The 25168-nt window shown below is 46.7% G+C and overlaps 2 protein-coding genes across 2 annotated transcripts; one reads left to right on the top strand and one right to left on the bottom strand.

The window, feature by feature from the left end:
* Positions 1–18: 18 nt before the first annotated feature.
* On the bottom strand, positions 19–14566 carry LOC117644470 (DNA (cytosine-5)-methyltransferase 3C-like). The gene is made up of 7 exons (XM_034383978.1): positions 14428–14566; positions 8377–8600; positions 1433–1585; positions 1189–1348; positions 870–1103; positions 646–793; positions 19–563 (listed from the first exon to the last, which is right to left on the bottom strand). Exons 2-7 carry the CDS (start codon positions 8440–8442, stop codon positions 149–151), a joined length of 1176 nt encoding a protein of 391 aa, XP_034239869.1. The 5' UTR covers positions 8443–8600; positions 14428–14566; the 3' UTR covers positions 19–148.
* Positions 14567–15039: 473 nt separating this feature from the next.
* LOC117644468 (translation initiation factor IF-2-like) lies at positions 15040–23732 on the top strand. The gene is made up of 11 exons (XM_034383976.1): positions 15040–15171; positions 16220–16504; positions 16954–17304; positions 18436–18573; positions 19570–19674; positions 20380–20659; positions 20836–21054; positions 21154–21231; positions 21313–21471; positions 21883–22323; positions 23439–23732. Exons 2-11 carry the CDS (start codon positions 16373–16375, stop codon positions 23636–23638), a joined length of 2103 nt encoding a protein of 700 aa, XP_034239867.1. The 5' UTR covers positions 15040–15171; positions 16220–16372; the 3' UTR covers positions 23639–23732.
* Positions 23733–25168: the final 1436 nt, after the last annotated feature.

Here is a 25168-nt window from a genome sequence, read left to right on the forward strand (position 1 = left end):
ATTTTCTGTTTTAATTTTATTACAATTTTACAAATCTGACTTTTAGGAGGAGCAGGGGACAGTATAAAAAGAGTATCAGCTTTCATTTTTTGTACAGAAAAAGAAACAGATACCACATTCCTTTTAAAATGTTTCTCATCTTTAACATTTATACTTGTAGCACTTTAAGTAAAGGGTTCAATAGACAAGCAATGACAGGAACAACCCAAGATTTACCAATAAGTTTCCTCCGTCTAGAAATGGACAAGTTACCATTATCTGTAAAGCCCTCACCTAAATGAAATATTCTTTCCAGTTCATTAACATTTAAGGTACATTCTTCCCCATCAAAGTTGACAACAGGACATTTATCCTTCTTCTTTTGAGATGCATTATTTGTTGTAATGGTACAAACCATGTTGACAGTAGCTATGCGGCCTGGATCTAGGAAATCTTCCAGTGGTGGAATTTCCATGGAAGCCAGATCAACATCACTTTTACCTAAGTTGTGCCAGAATAGCCTTTTCCTTCTCATCGGAACAAAGCTGAGAGCATCTACCACCTGGGGTTCTGCATTGAATGCCCTACGAAAAATTTGTGATTGATTAGTCCAATACTTAACAAGATAGAAACTATTGACATTTAACTTCATTTTTATAGAATTACTTTGTCATTGTGAGGAGGGTAGAACGGTCCAAGTTTGATGTATTCTCATACAGATAGAAAAAATTATGATTATTTTCTATTGCCTTTTTTTTTAAGTAATTTAAAATTTTAACGTAGGTAAAGAACAGCCTTCCACTTGAGCCTGGGGCTGAGAACAAAGTACATTACAATTTAGTTCAAAAAAACAACAAACAATAAAATAAAAAAAACAATCTTTTCTATACCAAATAGCTTTCTCTTCGGATTGACTTTTGACAGTTGATTACATGGGGAACCACCAATCAAAAGATGTATAGGTGCAATTTGGTCCAATAAAAGCTCAGTACAGGCCTCTACGTCTCCAATCTCTGTGATTCTGCCGTAAAATCTTTTTCTCTGAATGGAAATTGCATCTTTGTCAATCTCAGCAGAGAAGTATTCACTGACTTTTATTCCTAAAGAATCAAGCGCCAAGAGTCCTGTAATATAATAATAAAATCCATATTGTATATTAAGTATAACATTTACAATTTTACTTAGAATCATGACCAAAGAGAACGGTACCTGAACTAATTCCGTCAAATAGAGAAAGCACTCTGATGGGTTGACACCAACTGTTGGTATTGAATCCTAAAAAATATCCATTATGGTCCTCACAAGCTTCCTCCTGACGCTGAGACGGCTCTGTTGAATCAACGGCCATAGACGGATTTGCAGCAGCCAACTAACAAACAAAAAGCACACGTGTCATTTCAACACAAGCCTATGGCACTTTAGTAACACAAGCAGCAGATGTAAAAGATATAACCTTGCATGATTGACTTCCATAGTGACGAGTGCCCTTGGCAGGTCTCTTGAACCTACGACGGACTCCACCTTTCTTGTAGCGAGGCATGTTGTAACCTTGGGTTGCAAGCTCTGTAGTTGCAGAAGAAATAAGAAAAAAACGTGCCTCTTCCTGCTAAAAAGGACAGTAAAAGGCATTCCTTATGCACGAGTTTGATTGAAAATTCGTGTGGATTTCGCCACATAACCAAATAATATTGATTTTGATGCCAAACCTGAACCAAAAGACGCAGTTACAAAATTCTGCTAACCAACTGCACCTACCCTCTGTTTTGCCTCTGTAGCAGTCCTACACAGAACAGAAGGATTTCCGTTTGTCAATTTCAGCAAAAGCTTCACACATTTAGAGGCTCATTTTAACCTCTCTTTTTCATCAAAGCATCAAATAAGAACTTGCATTTGGACTCAACTTTTTAGGTGTCCACTTTCCACATTGGTTATAAAGTGTTAAAAGATATTTCAAATCATGAACAGCATGAAAATATTAAGAGAAAAATATAAGCAAGCAGATACAATGCACACAAATTAATGTATTCACTGTAAGGGACTTTAGGATTCAAAACAGTTCAAGAAGAGTGTTGAATTTTTCATAGGGCCAACCCCCCACCATCTCGTCACCCTGCCCCTCCCCACACCCGCAGATCTGCCGGAGCCCCGCCAGCCCCCGCCTCACCCCGTACGGGGGAGAGTAGCCTCCCGCCTTTGCCGTCCCCTCCAACCCCCGCCTCCCCCCTCGCCGCCCCTAGTAGTCTCCGCTCCTGGGACTCCAGTGAGCTCCAGGAAAACACTACGCAGTTGCAATCAGTGTGTCCTCGGCTCGGCCGTGGTGAGGCCGAAGGATTGCGCGATGGAGCACCACGCACGACATTTTGTGGGTGAACGCGACGGGAGTCTACTGTGGTACTGTGAATGTGGAGATGGTTTTAGCTACCACAGAGTCCCTAAGCAGCTGGCGTCCGGCGGCTGGGCTTACACATGCCGAGCTCGGCCTACCTGCCATGGAAGGGCGCACAGTGACGAAGACGGGAGAAATATGCATGTCGTGACTGCACACACTTGTGTTGCTGACCCGGACCTCGTCGGCCTGCTTCGTCTCCGGGAGGACATTCTGCGCGCAGCGATGCAGTGCCCTTTGAGGATGGTCAGGGACGTCGTAGCCCACCGTGTTCAGAGGTAAGTTTACACTTAAATGCCTTGCGGTATTCCCCACGTCCCGTAGCCTTATGGCAGTACTGCGGCTGTGCTTTGAGGAGGCTCACTACGTAGTAGGGAGGGTTCAAGGCAAAATACAAAATTACCTTTTATGTAAATTGGTAGTTGCACATCAAGACAATCATAATAGAGACAGAGAAATGGTATGCATAAGTTCTGAAAATGGTAGTGCAGTCTCCAAATTGAAAAACTTAGTTTCTAAGAACTTACTTCAAATATTTTTCTTTGTTCCCTTAGCATGCTCCCCCCAGTCTGTGCCATGCTCAGGGTTTTGTTTCATAAAGATAGAGGAAGACCTCCCTATAAAAAAAAGATATGTTTAGATATTTAAATTTACTGCACCTAAGATGATAAAAAAATGCATGCAACAAATCAAAATTTCTTATTTATAAAGTATAGAATGTTACTGGTTGAAACATATTGTCAAGGTGGGGGTCATTGAACCAATGAAATTTTTGGTCACAATTGAAGAAGCAATCAATTACTTTCAGAACTCTCATTAGGCAACATCTCAGGCCTCTCCTCTCTTGATTCAGAATTTTTGCAGCTGGCCATGAAATAAACTAATGGAGTATTTACCTCAATCCCTCCAATCAAAGAAAATACAGGATACTCCTATTTAGGCTATAACTTTAAAAAACATTCTTGCGCATACTAGTTTGTCATAAAAGGTTGGCCTTGACATTTTTCACTTCTTTGATTCATTTTTAAAAGATGCCGGGATGCATAACTCAAAATGTAAATAACGTTTTCATTCGCAAGCTTTCTTACCAATCATTTCACTATAGTTGATCAAAACTGTACAAAATAGACAAATTTTAGGGACTTTTCAGCTTAAAAAGCTTACAGTTAATAATATAACAGAGATTTTGAGCTATGCATGCCGGAATGTTTTGAAAAGGAATCGAAGAAGTGAAAAATGTCAAGGTCAACCTTTTACGATAAAATAGTATGCGCAAGGAGATTTTTTAAGATACAGCCAAAATAGGCTCAAAAAGACTCTTCGACTGGGTTCAGAGCCTGGGATGTGCCTTCAAAAATCAAATTTTAGTCTCCTCGAAGAAAGATTTTAGATTCCGAAGAAATTATGACACTGGGATCCATTTGGAAAATGGCAAGATTTTCACCAGAACCTCCCCTTAATTTGCAAGAGTAATTGCATTCTGCAGCTTCCTGTATTTTCTTTAATTGGAGGGATTGAGGTAAATACTCCATTAGTTTATATCATGGCCAGCTGCAAAAATTCTGAATCAAGGGAGGAGAGGCCTGAGATGTTGCCTAATGAGAGTTCTGAAAGTAATCAATTGCTCCTTCAACTGTGGGACCCAAGCGTTAAGGTCAAACAAGAGACGGAACCTTCAGAGTGTCAATTTAGCCCAAAACAGTGAAAAAAAAACCAAATTTCAACGTTCCTGATTTATTTGTACCATTCCTGTACATGGGGCCCTCAATGGGGGATTGCAGGCTCTTAGTACACTAATAGAGGAAGCTACAAAAAATTTTTCAGCCAAATCCATGATGACATCTTTTTTGATATCTGCACTTTTTTATTTTTTGCCGTAAAAATTTGGTTAAAATGGTTGACCAAAACTACACTGGCGGAAAATATTAAGGGGACACTTTTTCAAAGTGACCTCAAATCTCGAGTTTCAGAGCTAGAAGGCTGCAACTTTCACACAAGTTGCCTTCAAGTGTCCTGAAGACGCGTGCAAAGTTGCACCGACGAAGTTGGACCGGGAGGGGGTGATTCACCCCCCCCCCCCCAGCAAATTTGAAGTCCCAAAAACGCAAATTTAGAAGCGGCCAGCCTGGATCTCGGATTTCAAAAGAATCGGAAAACGGTACAGAGCGATTGCCCTTGACGTCCTCTACAAAATGCGACCCCCGGGAGACCTCTAGGACAAACCCACCCCCTACAACCCCCATCCCCCTTCAAAATCCACAATTCTTGAGGTACAGCCTTGAGATCGGGCTGACGTCATCCTCTTGGTCACCCTGATCAAGAGGATACCGCGTCTGAGCCTGTGCACCCCGTAGTCACCCTCGGAGTGGCCGAAACACTTCACCCCCTTTCAACCCCCTGCGATTTGAGGAATTTCTGCTTTTCGGATAGGGATGAAACTCACCAGGGTTTTGGTAGACGTGACCCTGAACAGCTTCGAAAAGGTCCCATGTCGATAGCTGCCCTTGGAACCACGCAAAGACACCCCCAAGTTAGGGGTGCACAACCCCCAAGCGGAGGGGTTGAAAACAGCCGCGCAGCTGGGTGGACCTTCCAGACAGCCAAAGCCATCGGGTACATGCTGTTTAGCCCTTGAATTAAGGTCTCTTCACAATTTTTAGCCTAAAAACTGTGTTTCGACGAAAAAACAACCCCTGTGTTTGCGCCCTTGTAGGGGCTGAATCAGTAGGGCTACGGCCATGCCGACCGCAGCATTGGATGCGCCAAGGCCTCCTTATGAGACACATAAAAATTCAGAATTTTCCAATCACGCGTTTGCAGACAGCGCAAGTTTCGAACTCCTGCTCACGGTCCTGCCGGGAAACGCTCTCAAAAGGTAGGCAACCCATCGGGCTTCGATGTAAGTGATTCTTTTACTGCATGATTCAGCGGGTCGGATTCGATTTGCTGGGTTAGAGATTGATCAAAATCAAAAGCTGAACCAATCAGATCACCTGAATCATGAAAAAAGCGGAAAAACTGAAATCGAAGCCCGATGGGTTGCCTACCTTTTGAGAGCGTTTCCCGGCAGGACCGTGAGCAGGAGTTCGAAACTTGCGCTGTCTGCAAACGCGTGATTGGAAAATTCTGAATTTTTATGTGTCTCATAAGGAGGCCTTGGCGCATCCAATGCTGCGGTCGGCATGGCCGTAGCCCTACTGATTCAGCCCCTACAAGGGCGCAAACACAGGGGTTGTTTTTTCGTCGAAACACAGTTTTTAGGCTAAAAATTGTGAAGAGACCTTAATTCAAGGGCTAAACAGCATGTACCCGATGGCTTTGGCTGTCTGGAAGGTCCACCCAGCTGCGCGGCTGTTTTCAACCCCTCCGCTTGGGGGTTGTGCACCCCTAACTTGGGGGTGTCTTTGCGTGGTTCCAAGGGCAGCTATCGACATGGGACCTTTTCGAAGCTGTTCAGGGTCACGTCTACCAAAACCCTGGTGAGTTTCATCCCTATCCGAAAAGCAGAAATTCCTCAAATCGCAGGGGGTTGAAAGGGGGTGAAGTGTTTCGGCCACTCCGAGGGTGACTACGGGGTGCACAGGCTCAGACGCGGTATCCTCTTGATCAGGGTGACCAAGAGGATGACGTCAGCCCGATCTCAAGGCTGTACCTCAAGAATTGTGGATTTTGAAGGGGGATGGGGGTTGTAGGGGGTGGGTTTGTCCTAGAGGTCTCCCGGGGGTCGCATTTTGTAGAGGACGTCAAGGGCAATCGCTCTGTACCGTTTTCCGATTCTTTTGAACTCCGAGAGCCAGGCTGGCCGCTTCTAAATTTGCGTTTTTGGGACTTCAAATTTACTGGGGGGGGGGTGAATCACCCCCTCCCGGTCCAACTTCGTCGGTGCAACTTTGCACGCGTCTTCAGGACACTTGAAGGCAACTTGTGTGAAAGTTGCAGCCTTCTAGCTCTGAAACTCGAGATTTGAGGTCACTTTGAAAAAGTGTCCCCTTAATTTTTTCCGCCAGTGTACAAATGAGTTGCACACAAAATCTGTGTGTACTCAGTACACACTTCTAGGTGCGTGCTTACAAGCATGCACTTCTAGGTGTGTACTTGCCTAAGCACGCACCTAGAAGTGTGTACTTGAATGAGTACACACTTATGAGTGTGTACTCAGTGAGTACATACATAGAAGTGCTTGCGTTTTCCCTATGCCGCGCATGCACCTCGCAAGTGTGTACTCACTAAGTACACACTTATAAGTGTGTACTCATTCAAGTACACACTTCTAGGTGCGTGCTTAGGCAAGTACACACCTAGAAGTGCATGCTTGTAAGCACGCACCTAGAAGTGTGTACTGAGTACACACATAGATTTTGTGTGTGTGCTTTGTGAGCGGCAAGTTGGAACTTGGTTGTGTTGGCATTGGGTGTGGATCGTGCTTCGTTTTAGACTTTTACGCTTTGAGGAGGGTGAAATTTCAATGTTTAACTCAATTTCAGTGTTTGTTTATAAGAATTGGCATTTGGTCTTCCTTATTACGAAGACACAACCCCGCAAGCACACCGCAAGTTCAAACTCGCCGCTCAGCTTTGCACATTGGGGGTCGACGGTGCTGCTCCTAGCGGGCCTTTTAACCCCAATAGACACTTCTCGCAGAGCCTGGAGTGAAGAACAAGAAGAAGAACACAGGCCGGAAACAGTTGCCAAATTACGCTTATTTCTTGATGACGAATGTTTATTCTCAATCCCAAAATTCAAGGAATCTTAATATTGTAACACAATTTGATTTAAACCTGCCAAAAACCCCGAAAAGGCCCAATTTCTTGTACTGTTTCCGGTCTTTGTTCGTCTTCTTGTTCTTCACTTCAGGCCCTGCTAGAAGTGTCTATAGGGGAGGTTGCCAAAATTGTGGGTCCTTTTGTGTCTTTGGGCCACAGTTTCCTTATTTTTCGACGTATCGACCTGCGGTTTGATTCCTATGACTCGACTTCATATCCCCTACTATCCCACACACTAACCGAGCATGCACTTCAAGTATTTCCCTGTCAAAACAGGCTAAAACTGGGCAAAATGTAACTTCCGTGCTGTCCATTGTCCAAAAAGTCCGTGTTTCAAGGCGAAAATCTCCTGAACTATTTGTCGGAGAGCAAATCCGCGAACAGCCTTTTGTTCTGTTGGCAACCCTTTATGACATTCTTGGATAGCAATTTATTCCAGTGACTCTCACCTCCTGCTTTATTGGATGAAAAAATGTCCACCGTGTACTGGTTTTCAAACATCGTCAACTTTAGTTTCGCGCCTCAGCGCCGAACCTGTAGCGGGAAAAGTTCGGCTCAACGTCCAGAATCAGCAGCACGGTTTCCTCTTTCCAGTGCGGTAGGCGGATTTTCGCTGGAGGGCTCCATTTCGGCTAGCTTGACCACCAAAGGTAAAAATCCGGCATGTGTCAGGTTTATGTGTAACCTTCCGTGTCATCAATTGCGAGCTTGCTACTCGGCCTATCGATTTCGGTCCACCTGGCCATTTTGCGCTTTTACGTCTTTTCAACTTTAGGCGAGACACCTGTTCGATTTGGTGAACCGGTTGGTCCGTTTTCACGGTTTGTTTGATGATGTAACTTCCGTGCCATGCACATTTTCGGTAACTTCCGTGCCATTCCCCCATGTAAAGTATAGGGAAAAAATCAAAGTGCGAGAAAATACTGGCCTCCTTCGGAAATGCGTTTAGAATGACCCCTAGAATACAGGAAAAATGCTAAAAAAAATTAAGAACGAGATATTTTTTTTACTTTTTTAGGAGCCAAAAGGACCCACAATTTTGGCAACTTCCCATAGGGGCTTTGAGGGTCGCAGACGGAACGACGGGGGCCGGCAAAACATTGCCATCAATATATGCGCAACCTTTACAGTGCACCACCAACGCTGCGGGTGCGACTGGATGAGGTGAACCTTCGGCGTAACGTCTACGAACGCCGAAAGGATGAGCGCCCTCCAAACCCCAGCAGCGTAGAGGAGACGCACGCTTACCTTACCGACGATAACTGGCTCCACTTCGGGCGATCCACCACCCAGCCAGAGGAACAGCTGTACCATGGTATCGTGGGCCCGCCTGGTATGAGGAGCCTGGTGTTCGCGTTCCTGAACGTCATCAACTGGCTCACTCTCACGGGATTCATTTTTGGCGACGGCACCTTCAAGATCACAGCGGGGCTCACCCCAGATGTTGGCCAATTTTATTGCGTGGTCACCAACTACAACAACATGGTAAGTGTTTTGCAATAATCGTCATGTTTGAACCGCAGATCACTGCTTCCTATGCCAGCGGTTCCCAACCCTAGGGTCGCGACCCCAAATGGGGTCGCGAAAAAATTTCGAGGGGTCGCGGCGAGCTGGCTGGGGTCGCCTGGGGTCGCGGTGGTTTCCCGGCTGGCCCACACGCCGAGCACTGGCGGGAACAACTTTGCGGCAATACTGCTCGCAAACTAAGGCAGATAATCGCACTCCGTAAGAAAGGCAGGCTAAAGGAAGGTCCAAAGACCAATTGACCGTTGAGGGAGGATGAAATACTGCCTCAAATCAGACGCAGTGACTGCTTAAATGCCGCAAAGTTGATCAAAACGGTCACAAATGTCTGTGAAAAATCGTGTTTTGGGCCGACTTAAAGCATCTACTGCGTCTGATCCGAGGCGGCATTTCGTCCTCCCTCAACAGGCCATTGGTCTTTGAACGTTCCTTTTGCATGCCTTTGTTACGGAGTGCGATTATCTGCCTTAGTTTGGGAGCAGTATTGCCGCAAAGTTGATCAAAACGGTCACAAATGTCTGAAAAATCGTGTTTTTATCAACTTTGCGGCAATACTGCTCTCAAACTAAGGCAGATAATCGCACTCCGTAACGAAGGCATGCAAAAGGAAGGTTCAAAGACCAATTGCCCGTCGAGGGAGGACGAAATACCGCCTCGGATCAGTCGCAGAGGCTGCTTAAAGTCAGCCCGTGGGGTTGCAAAATTTTTCATGGGGGTCGCGGAAATATTTGGCTAAGAATTTGGGGTCGCGAGCCGGAAAAGGTTGAGAACCGCTGAACTAGGGGCATCCACGCCAGATCATCCGGGACCCCAAATTTGATGTCTCGGATGTTGATGAAAGTTGGTGGTTTTGTCCCTTAGGCACCCTGGACTGACAAAAAAAAAAAAATTTCGCTCATTTTGGTTAAACAAAAAAAATATATCGTGTACAAAGATTTAAAATGTTTTTTTTGAAATTTTATTTTTCAACCAAATCTCAACCTGTTGCTTGATTTCCCTTCTCGCCATACACGGTTAAAACGGTACCTGGTTTTCCCAGGAAGCCTATGGTAGAAACATAGGCGATTTCCAGGGAGTTCCTGGGAAAACCAGGAGCCGTTTTTACCGTGTACTAAAGTAATAAACAGGTGACTTTTAAACTCGTTGTTGGTATTTATTACTTGAGTATGGCGAGGTGCCTAAGGAACAAAACCACCAAGTTTCATCAAAATCCAAGACTTCAAATTTGCGGTCCCGGATGATCTGGCATGGAATGCCCCACTACACTACAAACCTAACTGTCTACTAAGTACACACTTACAAATGCATGCTTGCAAGTACACACTTACAAACGCATGCTTGGCCAAGTACACACTTACAAATGCATGCTTGCAAGTACACACTTGCAAACGCATGCTTGACGCCGTATAACTCTATGCGTCAAGCATGCGTTTGTAAGTGTGTACTTGCAAGCATGCATTTGTAAGTGTGTACTTGGCCAAGCATGCGTTTGTAAGTGCGTGCTTGCAAGCATGTAAGTGTGTACTTAGTAGACAGTTAGGTTTGCAGTGTAGTCGCTTTTTGTCCGATTTAAGTGCCCTTGTCCAAAAGGATGTGTTTGATTGGCCATAATGTTTTTCTGCGTTTAGTCAGCAATGTTTTTATGCGTTTTCTCTTAACAGGTGATTCCCGTTGCTTACGTCATGATGACTAGCCGCTTAGAGGAGGCGTACCTTTGGGTACTACATAAGCTCCGGGAACTCGGCCTATGTGCGACAAATGTCGTCTCTGATTTTGAGCTCGCGCAAATGAACGCGTGGAGGCGCGTGTTCTCCCCGGCGAGCCCACACTTCAGGCAGAGTGGCTGTCTCTTCCACCACATTGTGTGTGTGCATGAGGCGGTCGGTCGCCTAGGGCTGCGGGCTGTCATCCTTGGGTCCGAACACGCCCTCAGATTCCTGCGACGCCTGTGCACCCTGCCCCGGCTGCCGGGCGACCGGATTGGGGAGGGCTTTACGTTGGTTTGGACCGAGCTGCGGCGGAGGTCCGAACAGCTCTATACTGCGATCTACCCCCTCCTCATCTATTACTACAATTTTTGGCTGGTCATTATTCGTCCACGACGGCTCAGTTTTTGTGGGCGCTTCCATGCTACCAACAATAGCTGTGAGACGAACCACTTCCACTTCCGGCGGTACGCTCATCAGCCGAACCCGAACACTTGGGCTGTGATCGGTAAGTTGTAACAAGACCAAGTGTAACGCCGACCAAGTGATGTCGAGGATCGGCCGGGGCACAGTCGGCGACCACCAGGGGAACGCCCGTGGTGCTCCCGGGGAACGGCCGGGGAAGTAGTCCTGCCATGGGGGCAAATGGGGGCGTCATTTGGGGTGTCTCATCCAGTGGTGTTTTTGAAGGGGTTACCGGGCCATACGCCGTATGGCCTCTATGCGAAATCAAATGCCCTTTAAAATTTCCCAGGCCATACGGCGCCATACGCACCGAAAATCCCACATATACACATATATAGCACCGTACGTGAAGGTATAGTTGCAACTCATGCTTTAAAGGATTCAGTGAAAGCCAGGAAAAAAGTAATGAAACAGACAAAACTACTGCAATTTCAAAAATGACTTCGAAAATATATTTTCGTTAAAGTAACTTTCTTTCGCTTGTAGGTACACTCTAAATATGGGGTGCCCAGCAACTGGGCGCCTTTGTCGCCCGTCCCACTTTTTAGGGTGCCAAATGTCGCCCAGTTCCTGGGCACCTTTGTCACCCAGTCTCGTGGTGGACAAACCATTAAGAAACCTGCCTTCACCCATGGCTCAGCAGCGACTGAGGTGCCGAAGGTGCCCAGAATCTAGGCACCTTAGTCGCCCAGGATCTAGACACCTGAGCATGCTCTACCATGGGAGAGAGCCGGTTACTGTATGATTTGTCCACCCCGAGACTGGGCGACAAAGGTGCCCAGAAACTGGGCGACATTTGGCACCCTAAAAAGTGGGGCGGGCGACAAAGGCGCCCAGTTGCTGGTCACCCCATATTTAGAGTGTAGGCAACCATACAAGCATCTCGGACAAGAGTGTGGCCTTTAAAAATTTTACAACAACGCCACTGGTCTCACCCCGGCATTTTTAGTTTAGAGGTGATCCTCCAATCAGGCATGAGATTTGGTCTCAGTGAATGCCCATTTGTAGGTCAAAATTCGGAAGTTTGCACCAAATCGACCAAATTGGACATCTCCGGCCTCTCACCCTCACAGCTCTCGTTGGAGCACCCTCATTTTAATACTGCCTGTAGTGTGCCTAAAGAGCTTCAATTCAAGCCATAGACGAGATCTCTAGCTGTCATACTTCGTAATGGACGGAGGGATGAAGGATGGAAAACGGCCAAAATCATCACTTCTGCTTAATATGAGTATCGCGTCGAAGGCCTCTCCACTGGACGAGATTCTTTGCGGCCGTCTGCTCTTTTGTCACCATTCTAGATACAAGTCTTAACTACGATTTAATGCAAACCAGGCCCATCCAAGTCACTTAGTTTCGTTATAACGTCATTTTTCCCGATCAAATCGGCAAACACCCCATTTTTCCAACACTGAAAATTTTGCCTTCTTTCAACTTCTGACTGCTCTCCGTCACAAAGCGAGTATTTCTTTATTTACAGGCTTCTAGACGCATTCATTACCTTCATTTTGAGACGTCACGGGGCTTCCTAGCTCGATTCTCGACCAGTGAATGTCCATTTGAAGGTCGAAATGCGGAACTTTGTACCAAATCGACCAAATTGGGCATCCATTGTCTCTCCCTCTCACAGCTCTCGTTAGAACACGTTGAGTTTTACATCACATTTTGTACGCTTCAAGAGCTTTAATTTAAGTCATAGACGAAATCTCTAGCTGTCATACTTCGTACGGGACGGGCTGTTGAAGATTTGAAAACGGCCAAATTTCGCGCTTTTGCCAAATGTTAGCTTCCCGCTCTCGGCCTGTCCACTGGACGAGATTCTTCCAAACTGTCTAATATCTTTCGGGCACCTAGAGACAAGTCATAAGTACAATTCAGTGGAAGCCGCACCCGTCTACGTCAACCTGTCTCGTCCTGAGACCGTTTTTCTCGGTTAAATCGGGAAATGTCACCATTTTGAACCACTGAAATTTTCGAGAGGTTTCGGTTGCTGACTGCCTCCTTTGAAATTCACAGTACTTCGGATCAAACCAGCCTCTAGACGCATTCATTACCTTCATTTTGAGACGTCACGGGGCTTTCTAGCTCGATTCTCGACCAGTGAATGTCCATTTGAAGGTCGAAATTCGGAACTTTGCACGAAATTGACCAAATTGGACAACTCAAGCATCTCCCTCTCACCGCTCTCATCGGTGCACGTTCATATTAATATCTCCTTTAGTGCGCTCTAAGACCTTTAATTTAAGCCATAGACGAGATCTCTAGCTGTCATACTTCGCACGGGACGGGCTGTTGAAGGTCTCGAAACGGCCAAGTTTCATGCTATTCCTTAATGTAAGCTTCCCGCTCTCGGCCTGTTCACTGGACGAGGTTCTTCCAAACTGTCTCATATCTATAGGACTTCTAGAGAAAAGTCTCATGCCAATATAGTGCAAACCGCACCCGTCTACGTCAATCCGTCTCGTCATGAGACCGATTTTGTCGGTGCCATCGGGGAACTTGACCATTTTTTCCCGCTAAAATTTTCGAGAATTTTCGGCTGCTCACTGGCTTTTTTGAACTTCATAGTACTTCAAACCCAACCAGCTTCTAGAGGCATTCAATACCTTCGTTTTAAAACGTCGGTGAGCTTTCTAGCTTGACTCTCGACCAGTGAATGACCGTTTGAAGGTCGAAATTCGGAACTTTGCACCAAATCGACCAAATTGGACATCTTTCGCCTGTCCTCTTCGCAGCTCTTGTCGGAGCCCGTTTATTTTTGTATCACCTTTAGTGCGCTTAAAGAGCTTTAATTTAATCTCCAGGCGAGATATCTAGCTGTCATACTTCGTACGGGATGGACTGTTGAAGGTCTTAAAACGGCCAAGTTTCTCGGTATTTCTTCATAGTGAGCTTCCCGCTCTCGGCCTGTTCACTGGACGAGGTTCTTCCAAACTTTCTTATATCTTTAGGACTCCTAGAGCAAAGACTCAGGTACAATCTAGTGCAAACCGCACCCGTCTACGTCAATCCGTCTCGTCATGAGACTCCGTCTCGTCGAAATTTGAGACGACCGAAGCATTCATGTGAGCCAAAATGCTTCCATGTGAAGCGAATTTCCTCAAAAGCGGAGTGAGAAAAAATTTGGCATCGTACCGAGAAATTTCCCTAGGTGTCCCCTTGCAGGTCGCCGCGACCGAGGGGCAAACAACTTGGTCAAAATTTGTACACCGTTATTTCAAATTCACGTTATTTCACGTTATTTCATTGTTATTTCAACGTTATTTGAACGTTATTTCAAGGGTATTTTAACGTTATTTCGCGTTATTTCGCGTAACTTCACGTTATTTCGCGTTATTTCACGTTATTTCGTGTTACTTCACGTTATTTCACCCTTATTTCAACATTATTTCAGCGTTATTTCAGCGTTATTTCAGCGTTATTTCAACGTTATTTCACGTTATTTCACGTTATTTCACGTTATTTCAAGGGAAATGTACACCAAAATTCAAGTTGTTTGCCCCTTGGCCGTGACCGTACCCCCGCCATTCCCTGACATCTCCCGGCGTCTTGTTACAGACTACGACTCAGACAAGCTACGAGGCCTCGGCTCAACTAATATACCTACCGTTTAAAATTTTCAGAGATGATTCAACAGGCACACGCGGAGACTGTGGTGGTGCTGGAAAGGTTGGAGAACCGCCAGCACACCACCAGGCTCCGCACAACCAGCAGCGCAAACAACGAATACCGCATGCGGCGCTACGAGCGACTGCTGGGTGGAGGTCAACCCATCCTGGAGTTCCTCGACGCGGCGGCGTACACCAACGAAAACGTATTGCGTCATCTCCAGCAGTGGGCGCTCCCACAAGAAATGGCGCAGCCACCCCCTCCGCTGCAACCAAACTGGGCCCCACCGCTGCCCGACGATCCTCCCAATGACGTGAACATTCCTCCGCCTCCTCCACCGCCACCAGGCCCTCCACCACCACCACCAGGAGGCCCGGCACCTCCACAAGGCCCTCCACCACCACCACCAGGAGGCCCGGCACCTCCACAAGGCCCTCCACCACCTCCACCAGGAGGCCCGGCACCTCCACAAGGCCCTCCACCACCACCAGGAGGCCCGGCACCTCCACAAGGCCCTCCACCACCACCAGGAGGCCCCGCACCTCCACGAGGCCCTCCACCGCCACCAGGAGGCCCGGCACCTCCACCAGGTCCTCCACCGCCACCAGGAGGCCCGGCACCTCCACCAGGTCCTCCACCACCGCCACCAGGAGGCCCGGCACCGCCACCAGGCCCTCCACCACCACCATGCCCTCCACCACCACCAGGAGGCCGTGCACCGCCACTAAGACCAGGGCGACAGGTAACAATGCTAAATCAAACGTCTTGTTTGATTTATTTTCAACACAATTCGCGAGTCTGAAGGCAACACCCTATCCACCATTGAATAGGAAATTTGGTGTAGAATCGAGCCACCTCGTTTTTTCTATTTGGCCACGTCTTGCCAAAGTTACGTTCAATGTAGTGCCGCCGCGCGCCACGCGCCGAAACCTCCCACCACCTGCTGGCAGCACTCTGCAAACTCAACAGTGTATACTCAGTACACTGTGATCAGCGTTTACTCACAAGCACACCCCCACGAGAGTGTGCCCAGATGAGCACACTCCCACGAGAGTGTACTGAGATGAGTACACACCTCCAGCTGCATATACTGCCAGGCGTGCTTAGGTGTGTACTCATCTGAGCACACTCTCATCAGTGTGTACTCCTCTGAGCACACTCTCATCAGAGTGTACTCCTCTGAGTACACTCTCTTGGGAGTGTGCTCATCTGAGCACACTCTCGTGGGGGTGTGCTTGTGAGTAAATGCTGATCACAGTGTACTGAGTACACTGTTGAGTTTGCAGAGCATAGGCCCACGCGCCCAGCAGGCGTCGCATGGCGTCCCTTTGGCGGGCCTAGCTCGGTCACAAATTTTCGGAATGAGTATCCCAAAACAGCTTTACCAAGCTGAAAGAGTGGTCTCCAACGTCTACTGGAGTGCATTTTCCCATGTATATAATTCACTGTTTAAAAGAAAAACGGACTTGAAACCTTTTTGAATCAACCAATACCCCAAAATTTCAACAGGCCAGAAATCTCCATGACCGATTAACCGACGTGAAAAGAAAACCAGTACGTTTTTGGAGGTATATTTAGTTTTGCGTCGAACGCCACAAATGCCAACTTTATCCGACATTCAGCATGGTCACTGGACCGTTTTGAAAAAGAGTTAAAATTACGGGCTTTGAACGCCACGTTTTCTAAAACGGCTCGACGAAAAAAATTAAAATTTTTGTTATGTTGTTCTCGTAGATTCCTCTATCGATTCGACTAGGTGGATTCGATGGCAAATTTTTTTTTTTTCTCAGGATTTTGGGTTGGAGCCGGCAGTGGCATCCAAAGTTGTTGTTGCGGGAAGTTTGGCTCAAAACAGCCCGCAGTTTAGCACGTTCAGCGCTGGCAAGCAGTGCACCGCCGTGGCTGCGGCAGCCAGCGTGCAGCTGCTGCTTCATCCAGACTTAATGTGGCACGGCGGTGTGGTGGACATGTGCGTGCGGGCCGGGGACGCCCTGTATCATCTTTCGGCCGGGCGCGATGGAGGCTATCTGGGTCCGGAGGATCTCCACAACATTGTGCCGTTAGGAGCAGAGAGGGTAAGTTTGCTTGCTCCGCATTGGCATGTGGTGGCTGCTGGCAGTGCTAGTGCTCGGAAGTGCAAGGGTCTTCACTGCACAAAAAATGTCCTGTCAATGCCGTTAATTTATTCCCAATGTTTGCTGTCATGCAATTCACAGCGTTTGCTGTGAACTAGTTCACGGCGTTATCTGTGATCTCTGTCACAGTGTTCACTGTGATCTGGCCACAGTAAACGCCGTGAATTAGAGCCTGATTTGCCGTACTGCGGTGCTCAGCGGCGTTCAAGTCACAGTGTTTACTGTGGACCACATCACAGTGAACACCGCGAACCAGATCACAGTGAATCGCGTGAGCAGATCACAGTAAACGCTGTGAATTGACCTACAGTGAAAACTAGTAATAAATTAACGGCATTGACAAGACATTTTTTACAGTGTTCTTCAGACTAATTCCATATTTGTGTTAGGTTCCGTTCGTAGTCGACGCCAATAACATCGTCCACGGGCTCTTGAGGGGAGGAGGGATCTCTCAGGACCTACAACAAGGGCTGGAGGCGTTCTTCGAAGTATTCGAGGCCGGAATCTTGACTACGTCTGGCTACTCCATAGCAGTCCACAGGCAGACCGGGGGGCAATGGTTTAACATTGTGGACTCACACTGCCGCAACCGCCGGACAGGCCTTTTGGATGCTGATGGTGTGGCCGTGCTAGTACAGATGCGAAACCTGCGGGATATGGTGCAGCACGTGTTGGCTTTGTTCTCGGGAAACCAGCAGTATTCCATTATGCCCGTTCTTCTGCCGACTGAGGTTTCCATAGTAAGTAGTCCGTGGTGCAGATGTTTCACGATACATGTTAAGAGACAGGTATAGTCGCCCCTGTCAAAAGTGTCGGTTGCGAGTCAGGTGACCATTACACTGCAAATGCAATTGAGGGACTGGTACACTGTGGCAAAAAGGTACACGGTCAGAAAATTCCGAAAAAAAAAATGGAAAAATCATGGAGTTTTTCCTAAACTTTCGCATGGAGCTCTCCATAAATGCAAATTCTGGTCTTTCTCCGAAAATTTTCGGAATTATGAACAAATATGCATGCCTCACTATCACGAAAACACGAAAAAAGGTTTGCAACCAGTTACAAAATAAGGGAAAGGCAAACCCCTACTTGTTTACCTCAGTTTTCATAATATTATGGGAAAGCTACAGGATATAAGTCAAATGAGCTCGAAAAAGATTGTCCCTTCTATGACCATTTCAGACTATAGAAAGCTTCAGCGAAGCCCTCTTTTAACCATTCTGAGAAAAGACATGCATTTTACCTCCCATCAGGACCCAAGTAATGCTCCGAAGAACATCATCTCTCCGAAAAAAGATGGAAAATGAATGGAGTCTCCATGTACGTGGTTATAGGGTTTTTCTCCATGAAATTTCGGAGCTAATTTCTAACAGTGTACGGAAAATTCTGTTAATTTTTTTGCCAGGATTCTCCGTAGCTCTCTTATCAATATTCTCCGTAGGCTCTTACAGTATTCTCCTTAGAGCCGCACAGTATTCTCCGTAGGACCGCGCAGTCTTCTCCGTAGGACCTGGAAGACTGTAAGGTCCTACGGAGATCACTGTAAGGTCCTACGGAGAAGACTGTGCGGTCCTACGGAAAATACTGTAAGCGCCCACGGAGAATCCTGACAAGGGGGCTACGGAGAATCACCACAAGCTGGTTACAGAATTTTCCGTAGCTTTTTGCCACAGTGCATGCACTAAAAAGTGTTGACCAAAAAGTCCCACACCCACTATTGTTCCACACTTACAAGTGTGGAATACAGTTGTTTGTTCTCAAATGTGGGATAAGAGTGGTCTACGCTTTGAAATGTGGGACCATTTAGTGTATACCTGTCCCAAACTGGGGAATCGTTTTAAATTTTGTGTGCAATATGCAAATGTATTTTTCAGGCTGATCAAATCCCTTCAGAGGCGGTTGATGGGCCGTTCCCGTCTCCACCGGCCCTGCTCCCTAATCTGCCGTCCCCTCCGGCCATTCCGGAGGGCCTCGCGGACCTGCTGGGCGGTGACGACACAGAAATGGCAGATGTAAGTTTTCCAACGCACACCTACAGACACTGCTAAATGAAGTCCTTATCTAGAGCAATGAAAAATGAAAAAACTGTAAAAGTAGCGATATACATCAGCAACTTTGTACCTTCCCGCTAAGCCACAGTTTAACCATGATGCACCTGCTGCAGCCTTTGTGGACACTGCACAAGATTTCCTTACACCTAGCGTTTATTCGGGTCACCCAAAGATTCGAAAAAAATTGTTGAAAATTTAGATCACGGGAGGTGTGTACACAGACACATGACACACACACACACCATGCATTACCCTACATGCCCCTCCATCTTTATTACTACTTCGGAAACTGAGGAGTTTGCTATGCACTCTCTATGCAAGCCCACTGAAATTTTTAGTGTGCCTGGCATGCACACAAAATTTTTAAGTGTGCATCCAGGCACTTCCAAAAATTGTAGACAAAACCACTATGCTAAAGCACGGAATAATTTGAGTGTGCCTGAAGGCACTCTATTGTGTTAGTGTGCATGAAATTTTGAGCATGCCTGCAGGCATGTTCAAAATTTCAGTGTGCTTGCAGGCATGCAAGTGAGTGCATAGGACCGATAAGACACTCTTCAGTTTCCTGAGTATTCTCACTGAAAACTCAAGAGCGAGAATGCTGACCAAATTTTGGCGAGAAATATTTCTCACCGTCTTGAGGTGGGAATCTACACTCTCGCCAAATTTTGGCATGAATTGTTCTACCGACCTATATCAGGTGGGAAAACATTCTTACCATTTACTGGCGAGAATTCCGATTCTCCCCGCTGAAGGGGTGAGAATTTCGATTCTCACCGCTATAGGGGTGAGAATTTTGTTTCTCACCGAATAAAGGTGAGAATTTTTTTTTGACCCCGAGGTTGGCTTACTTTCTCACCTTTGAGTTCTCAGTTCTGTTAAAAAGGGACGGGCCTGAAAGGAAAGTGGCTCCAATCTTCTCGACTTTCGTGTATAGAATCCAAATGTATTTTTCAGACCAATGAAGTCCTGCTCCCTGATGTTCCGTCGCCTCCTGCCATACCACAAGGGCTCCTGGACCTGCTGGACATTGAGGATTCTGATGCAACACACGTGACAGAAGTAAGTTGTGCAACGCGGCATGGATCGACAACGATCGGCTCTTTTCTGTTTGCCTGCTGGCTGTGTGACAGAGACAGGCCACTCAGTGCAGCTGGCCAGTAGCGGAGATCGCACTCACGCGTTCACGCTTATGTAGTGAAGGGTGGCGTAGCGGCCCGACAAACGCTGCAACTTGAAAGCGTGGGACAAACGTGGTTCTGGTTCATACTTGTACGTGTGGGACATCGTGGTTCACGCCAAATAGTGTGAGCTCGAGTGTGAGACTGTCCCACACTTGGATTTGCAGAGTAGTTTATGAAAACGTGACGGACAAACTTTATGTGATGGACGATCTGTAACGTTATGACATATGCTTCGAAACGTAGAACATTTTAGCACACATTTTACAGTTTGTACACTGGTAAAACTAAAGCGTAACTCTATGCTTGAGTCAAGCATAGAGTTACGCTTGAAGACGTTACGCTTGAAATGAAGCATACTCTGGAAACTCCCCCATGCATTTAGATAGGGGGAATCTTGGCAATTGGGCCTGTTACGCTTGATTTCAAGCGTAATCTGATTACGCTTGAAAACAGAGGGTAATACTACGCTTTAGTTTTACCAGTGTGTGTACCGTACAACTGGATTTGCAGTGTATACGAATAAATAAAATTAACTTCTTGGCTATCTGGCAGACCTAACATAATTTTTACTTTCTTTTCAAAGGGATCGGATCCGGAATGCGTGGAGACTGGTACTCTATCGCCCCACTCGCCCACTCTCTCTCGGCCAATAGTAGAAGAGGAGGTGGAAGAAACCGCATCCGTACGATCCTCGTCTGGCTCTTCGGTCATCTTCGTAGCATCGTGGCAGGAGAGGGACGATGTGCTCGTGGGACCATCGGCGCGGCCACCTTCCCCAGGCCGACCCGTGGTGGTTCCCGAGCGGTCTCCCTCTCCCGCACCGCCGCTCGCTCCTCCATTACCTCTGGATGCAATGCTGGACAGTAAGGCTCAGCTGAATTTTATGTCGTACCGGTTTTTGGCGTGACTTTTTAATTTTTACTACCTTTCCTCGATTATCAGTGCTGAAAAAGCAGTATAAACAATGAAAATGCGTGAAGGGCATACATATGGGGCTGTACATATTGTTTCATGTTTGGTTGTTGGTGTTTGTCCCTAGGTCAAGCTGAGGTAGACGCGTGCGTGTCAGGACACGGTCGAGGAGGTAGAGTTGGCCGGGGCCAGCCACGAGGGGAACGGAGAGGACGTGGACGACCGCGCCTTCATCGCGGTGATACCCCAAGACGGCCACGTCGGCCCGTTGGTAGGCCGCGGGGCAGTAGAGGCAGAGGGGGCAGCAGGGCGATCGGACGCGGTGTTCCACAAAGGCGACTGTTTCGTAAGTATTGTGCTGGAAATTAAAGACGAAAGAGAGTATTTGGGGTCGCGCTTGGGTCACGATTTTTTTCTCATTCTTATTTATCTTTCAAAATTTTAGGTGAATCAGAGAGTGACTCTTCAAATCCAGACAATCCTCCGCCACGGCGAAGACAGCGCCGGGAGTCAATTGTCATAGGTGCGGTGCTTTGCAACCCTCTCAGTTAAAATAATCTTTGTTTAAAAAAGGGAGAAGTCTCACAAGAGACTCTTTTTACAGAGGATTCGGACGATTCGGATGACCGCGCCCTGCGGACTCCATCGCCGCGTCCCAGGCCCAGTCCATCACCGCCCCGAGAGCCATCTCCCCGGCCCGCGCTGTCATCACCCCAGCAACCACTATCCCGGCCACCCACACCCCCTGCTCCAGACGCTGAATGTCAGTTAATCTTTTCCTATTACTACATTGTGCCAAAAAAACTACGAAAAATTCTGTAAACAACTTGTGCTAATTCTCCGTAGCCCTCCTGTCAATATTATCCGTAGGCCCTTACAGAATTCTCCGTAGGACCGCACAGTCTTCTCCGTAGGGCTGCACAGTGTTCTCCGTAGAACTATACACAGACTTACAGAAAACTGTAAGGTTCTACGGAGAGGACTGTGTGGCTCTACGGAGAAGACTGTGCGGTCCTACGGAGAATGCTAAGGGCATACGGAAAATATTGACAAGAGGGCTACGGAAAATCTTGGCAAAAAAATTAACTGAACTTTCCGTACTTTTTTGCCACCGTGATATAGGTTCGCGGTTGGTTGGTCGCTAATCCAAGTAACTTTTTCCGCCTTTGTTTAGTGCAAGCCAGAAGAGCCCTCATCAGGGAACAGGATGCGGCTTATGAGGCCTCCGCCCGGGCTGACCGCCAGCGCGAGGAGCGCCAACAAGAAGAGGCAGCAGCCCAGGTTGCCCTCGAAGCAGCACGGGAGGGGCACCGGCAGGAGGTGGAGGTCCTGCGGAGGGAAGTCGCCTCAAGGCTGCGGCCTGAGCCGCCGCGCGACACCAGCATGGCCCTAACTCTGCGGTTCTTTCTGCCGGACGGCCGCCGCCTGCAGCGGAGATTTATGCCCTCCGACGACCTACGAGCAGTGCATGATTTTCTCTTTGTGGAGGGGGTAAATCATGCGCAGCTCTTATTGGCAAACCAGCAGCTCCCAGTCAGCACGGGCAGCGACCCAGTCGATGTCGCCACGGCGTTGTCTGGTGTCTCGGCTACCATTATGGTCAGGCTGGTCGAACGTAAGTTCTATGGTAAAATTAAAAAATGTAAGGTGCGACCAGGGGGTGGCTTCTGCGAAGGAAGCGCGTGAAGCTATGCTCGAGCGAAGGTGCAGCGGTTACGCACTTGTTCGAGATTATGAAAACTAGGCCGGTGTTTGCAAAACGCTTTGCACAGATCGTAAGAGCATGAAATTTAGGGTGCATTAGGCCTAGTGGCCTTCCTGAGTCCCCTCTATTTAGCCCACACAAGGGAGGCAATTTTTACATTGGGATGGTGCGGCCAAGATTTTTCCCAAATATCCTAGAGGTTTCATGTTTTTCGGTGAAAACCCTTCAATTTAATATGGGTAAAACAGGAAGTATCGAGGAAGGCCATTAGCCTAATGCACCCTTCAATTCATGCTCTTTCCATATGTGCAAAGCGTTTTGAAAACAAAGGCCTGGGGTTTTCATAATCTCGAAGAAGTGCGTAACCCCTGCACCGAAGGCGCGAGCATCGCTTCACGATCTCCTTGGCCACTTCGACGCCCTGGTGCGACACGTGCATAGAGAGACTCTGAGGGAGGATCGGCCGAGTCTCTGTAGGGTAGGCGGCAACACACTCAATTTGTTACGATCGTTTTTATACGTATTACGATGATTTGTCATCGTAAGGTACGCTGAAATTTTGCACATAGTACGTAAAAGGCATAACTTTCTACGTAAGGTATGCTTGATTTCATCGCATAACGTATGATTTTACATATGGTATGCATGTTTTTATCGTATTACGCTACGCTAAATTTCATCGTACTACGTATGTTCTCATTTCAGCGTATGTTCCACTGATCGTTTCATCATAAGAATATCACTGAGATTACAAACGCTATGAGTATAGCACGTATGGTGCAATGCGCTGTGATATCGCACCATACGTGCAATGCCTCAGCCATATTGCACCTTTGGTGCAATGCTTCCCGAAAAGGCCCTATGCTAATGCATGGGAAATGGGAGGCATTCCACTTCATGTGCAATGCTTCTGCATTGCACCAATTGACGCTATACTCATAGCGTTTGGATTCTCAGTGTAAGCGTGCTATGTTTTGCTGACATGCAAGGCAACTTTAAACTGAAATATTTGTGTCTGATTTCAGTTGAAGAAGATGATATTTGCACAATATGCTACGAAAGTTTTCTCAACTACATCCTCAGAGTCCAAACAGACTCATGTGGACATTTTTACCACCGCGAATGTCTACAGAGGTGGATTGACTCAAGAAGACTAGGACCGCAGTGCCCTTACTGCCGAAGAAATTTTCGGAATATGGTCGAACGACCAATTAACGATGATTAGTTCTTTATTTGATAATTATTTTTATCGGTGTGATTTTTTTTATATAGCAGCCTCATAGAAAAGAGGCACAGAAATAAATGTTGCGTTCTGCTTGTCTGCTGTTTATTGATATTTTTGTTGAATAGACTATTCTAGTCGTCGCCGACTGAAGAACAAGAAGAATCACAAAACCGGAAATGGCGCCGGCAACTTAACCTCACTCACCCGTCCGAGTACATCATTAATAAAGTTTTTCGATTCAACACTCTTTCAAAATCAATTAAGCTTGTGTCAAATACTTTTTGGCAAAAGAAAGAAATATATTTGTTAGCATTACTTCCTTAAAACAGGCTCACTACCTACTCCCTACCTACTCTATTTCCGGTTTGTGATTCTTCTTGTTCTTCAGTCGACGACGACTAGAATAGTCTATTTGTGCGTGCCTTAGAACTTCACCAAAAGAATGTGACACGATTCACATAGATTTGAATATGGCGTCTTGTTCCCTGAATATCAGTATGGTGGTGATTCAGGTGTGCCTCCGCTTTTGAGCGCATTGATTTAATTCACTGCAAATAATGCAAAGGCGATACTGAAGTACATTTTTCGGCGATCCAATTTAGTATTGCCAATAATCGGCCTTACGGAAATGTATTGCCTTCAGAACGGCGATACATAGAAGTATCGCCAATATTTGGCGATACTTTTTGTTATCGCCAAAACCACGGCATTAAACTAAGAACTTGTCCCCTTGATTTGTTCAACGTTTATTGCCAAATTGTGGCAATACTCCGAAGTATCGCCAAATTTTGGCGATACATTTGTGTATTGCCGTTTTGAAGGCAACACTTTTCTGTAAGGCCGTTCATTGCCAATACTTAATTGTATCGCCTAAAAAAGTACCAAAAGTATTGCCATTGGATTGACAGTGTTGATGCACTGAAAATCCAAAGTATCTATCTGTAAGGGCGAACAACTACATTATTCCTGATGGAAATTTTATTTAGGAGATTTGTATCTGATGCCACGCGAATATTTATAAAAATGCTACGGGTTATATCTGATTAGAATAACAGCTGATGAGATTTCATGTAAATCGGCGATAGGTAAAATAAGAGCGTTATACCTGATGAGAATCATACCTGATGAAATGTACACGAAAAAGGGTCTGAAAAAAAAAAAAAAACTTTCATCTGTGCTGAAAGCGGACTTTCAATTTGTATGTGTTCCATTGTTCAGAAAGGCTTTGCGCCTCTCTGAGTTGCGGAGACGCGCACTTTCAGTGCGAGATTTGGTAGCGAGTGATGCTCCAAGTGCTCGTGCACGTTGTCGTTGTCAGTCACCAAGGAGTTCCCCCGTGACTGCTTCAACGCCTTACCTGTGGTTGCACGCGGGCGAACCGGCGTCCAGCCCGGTGGGTAGGCAACCCATCGTGCAGGCTGCGGTGACCGGTGGCGGCGATACCCCTTGCTGCCGATTTTCGCTCCCACCCCCACGGGTCAGGAGGATGGCGTTAGGACACCGCGAAACAACGAAGGGAAGGTTGATTTG

This window comes from Thrips palmi, unplaced genomic scaffold (assembly GCF_012932325.1).
Source record: "Thrips palmi isolate BJ-2018 unplaced genomic scaffold, TpBJ-2018v1 HiC_scaffold_18, whole genome shotgun sequence".
Taxonomy (NCBI): domain Eukaryota; kingdom Metazoa; phylum Arthropoda; class Insecta; order Thysanoptera; family Thripidae; genus Thrips; species Thrips palmi.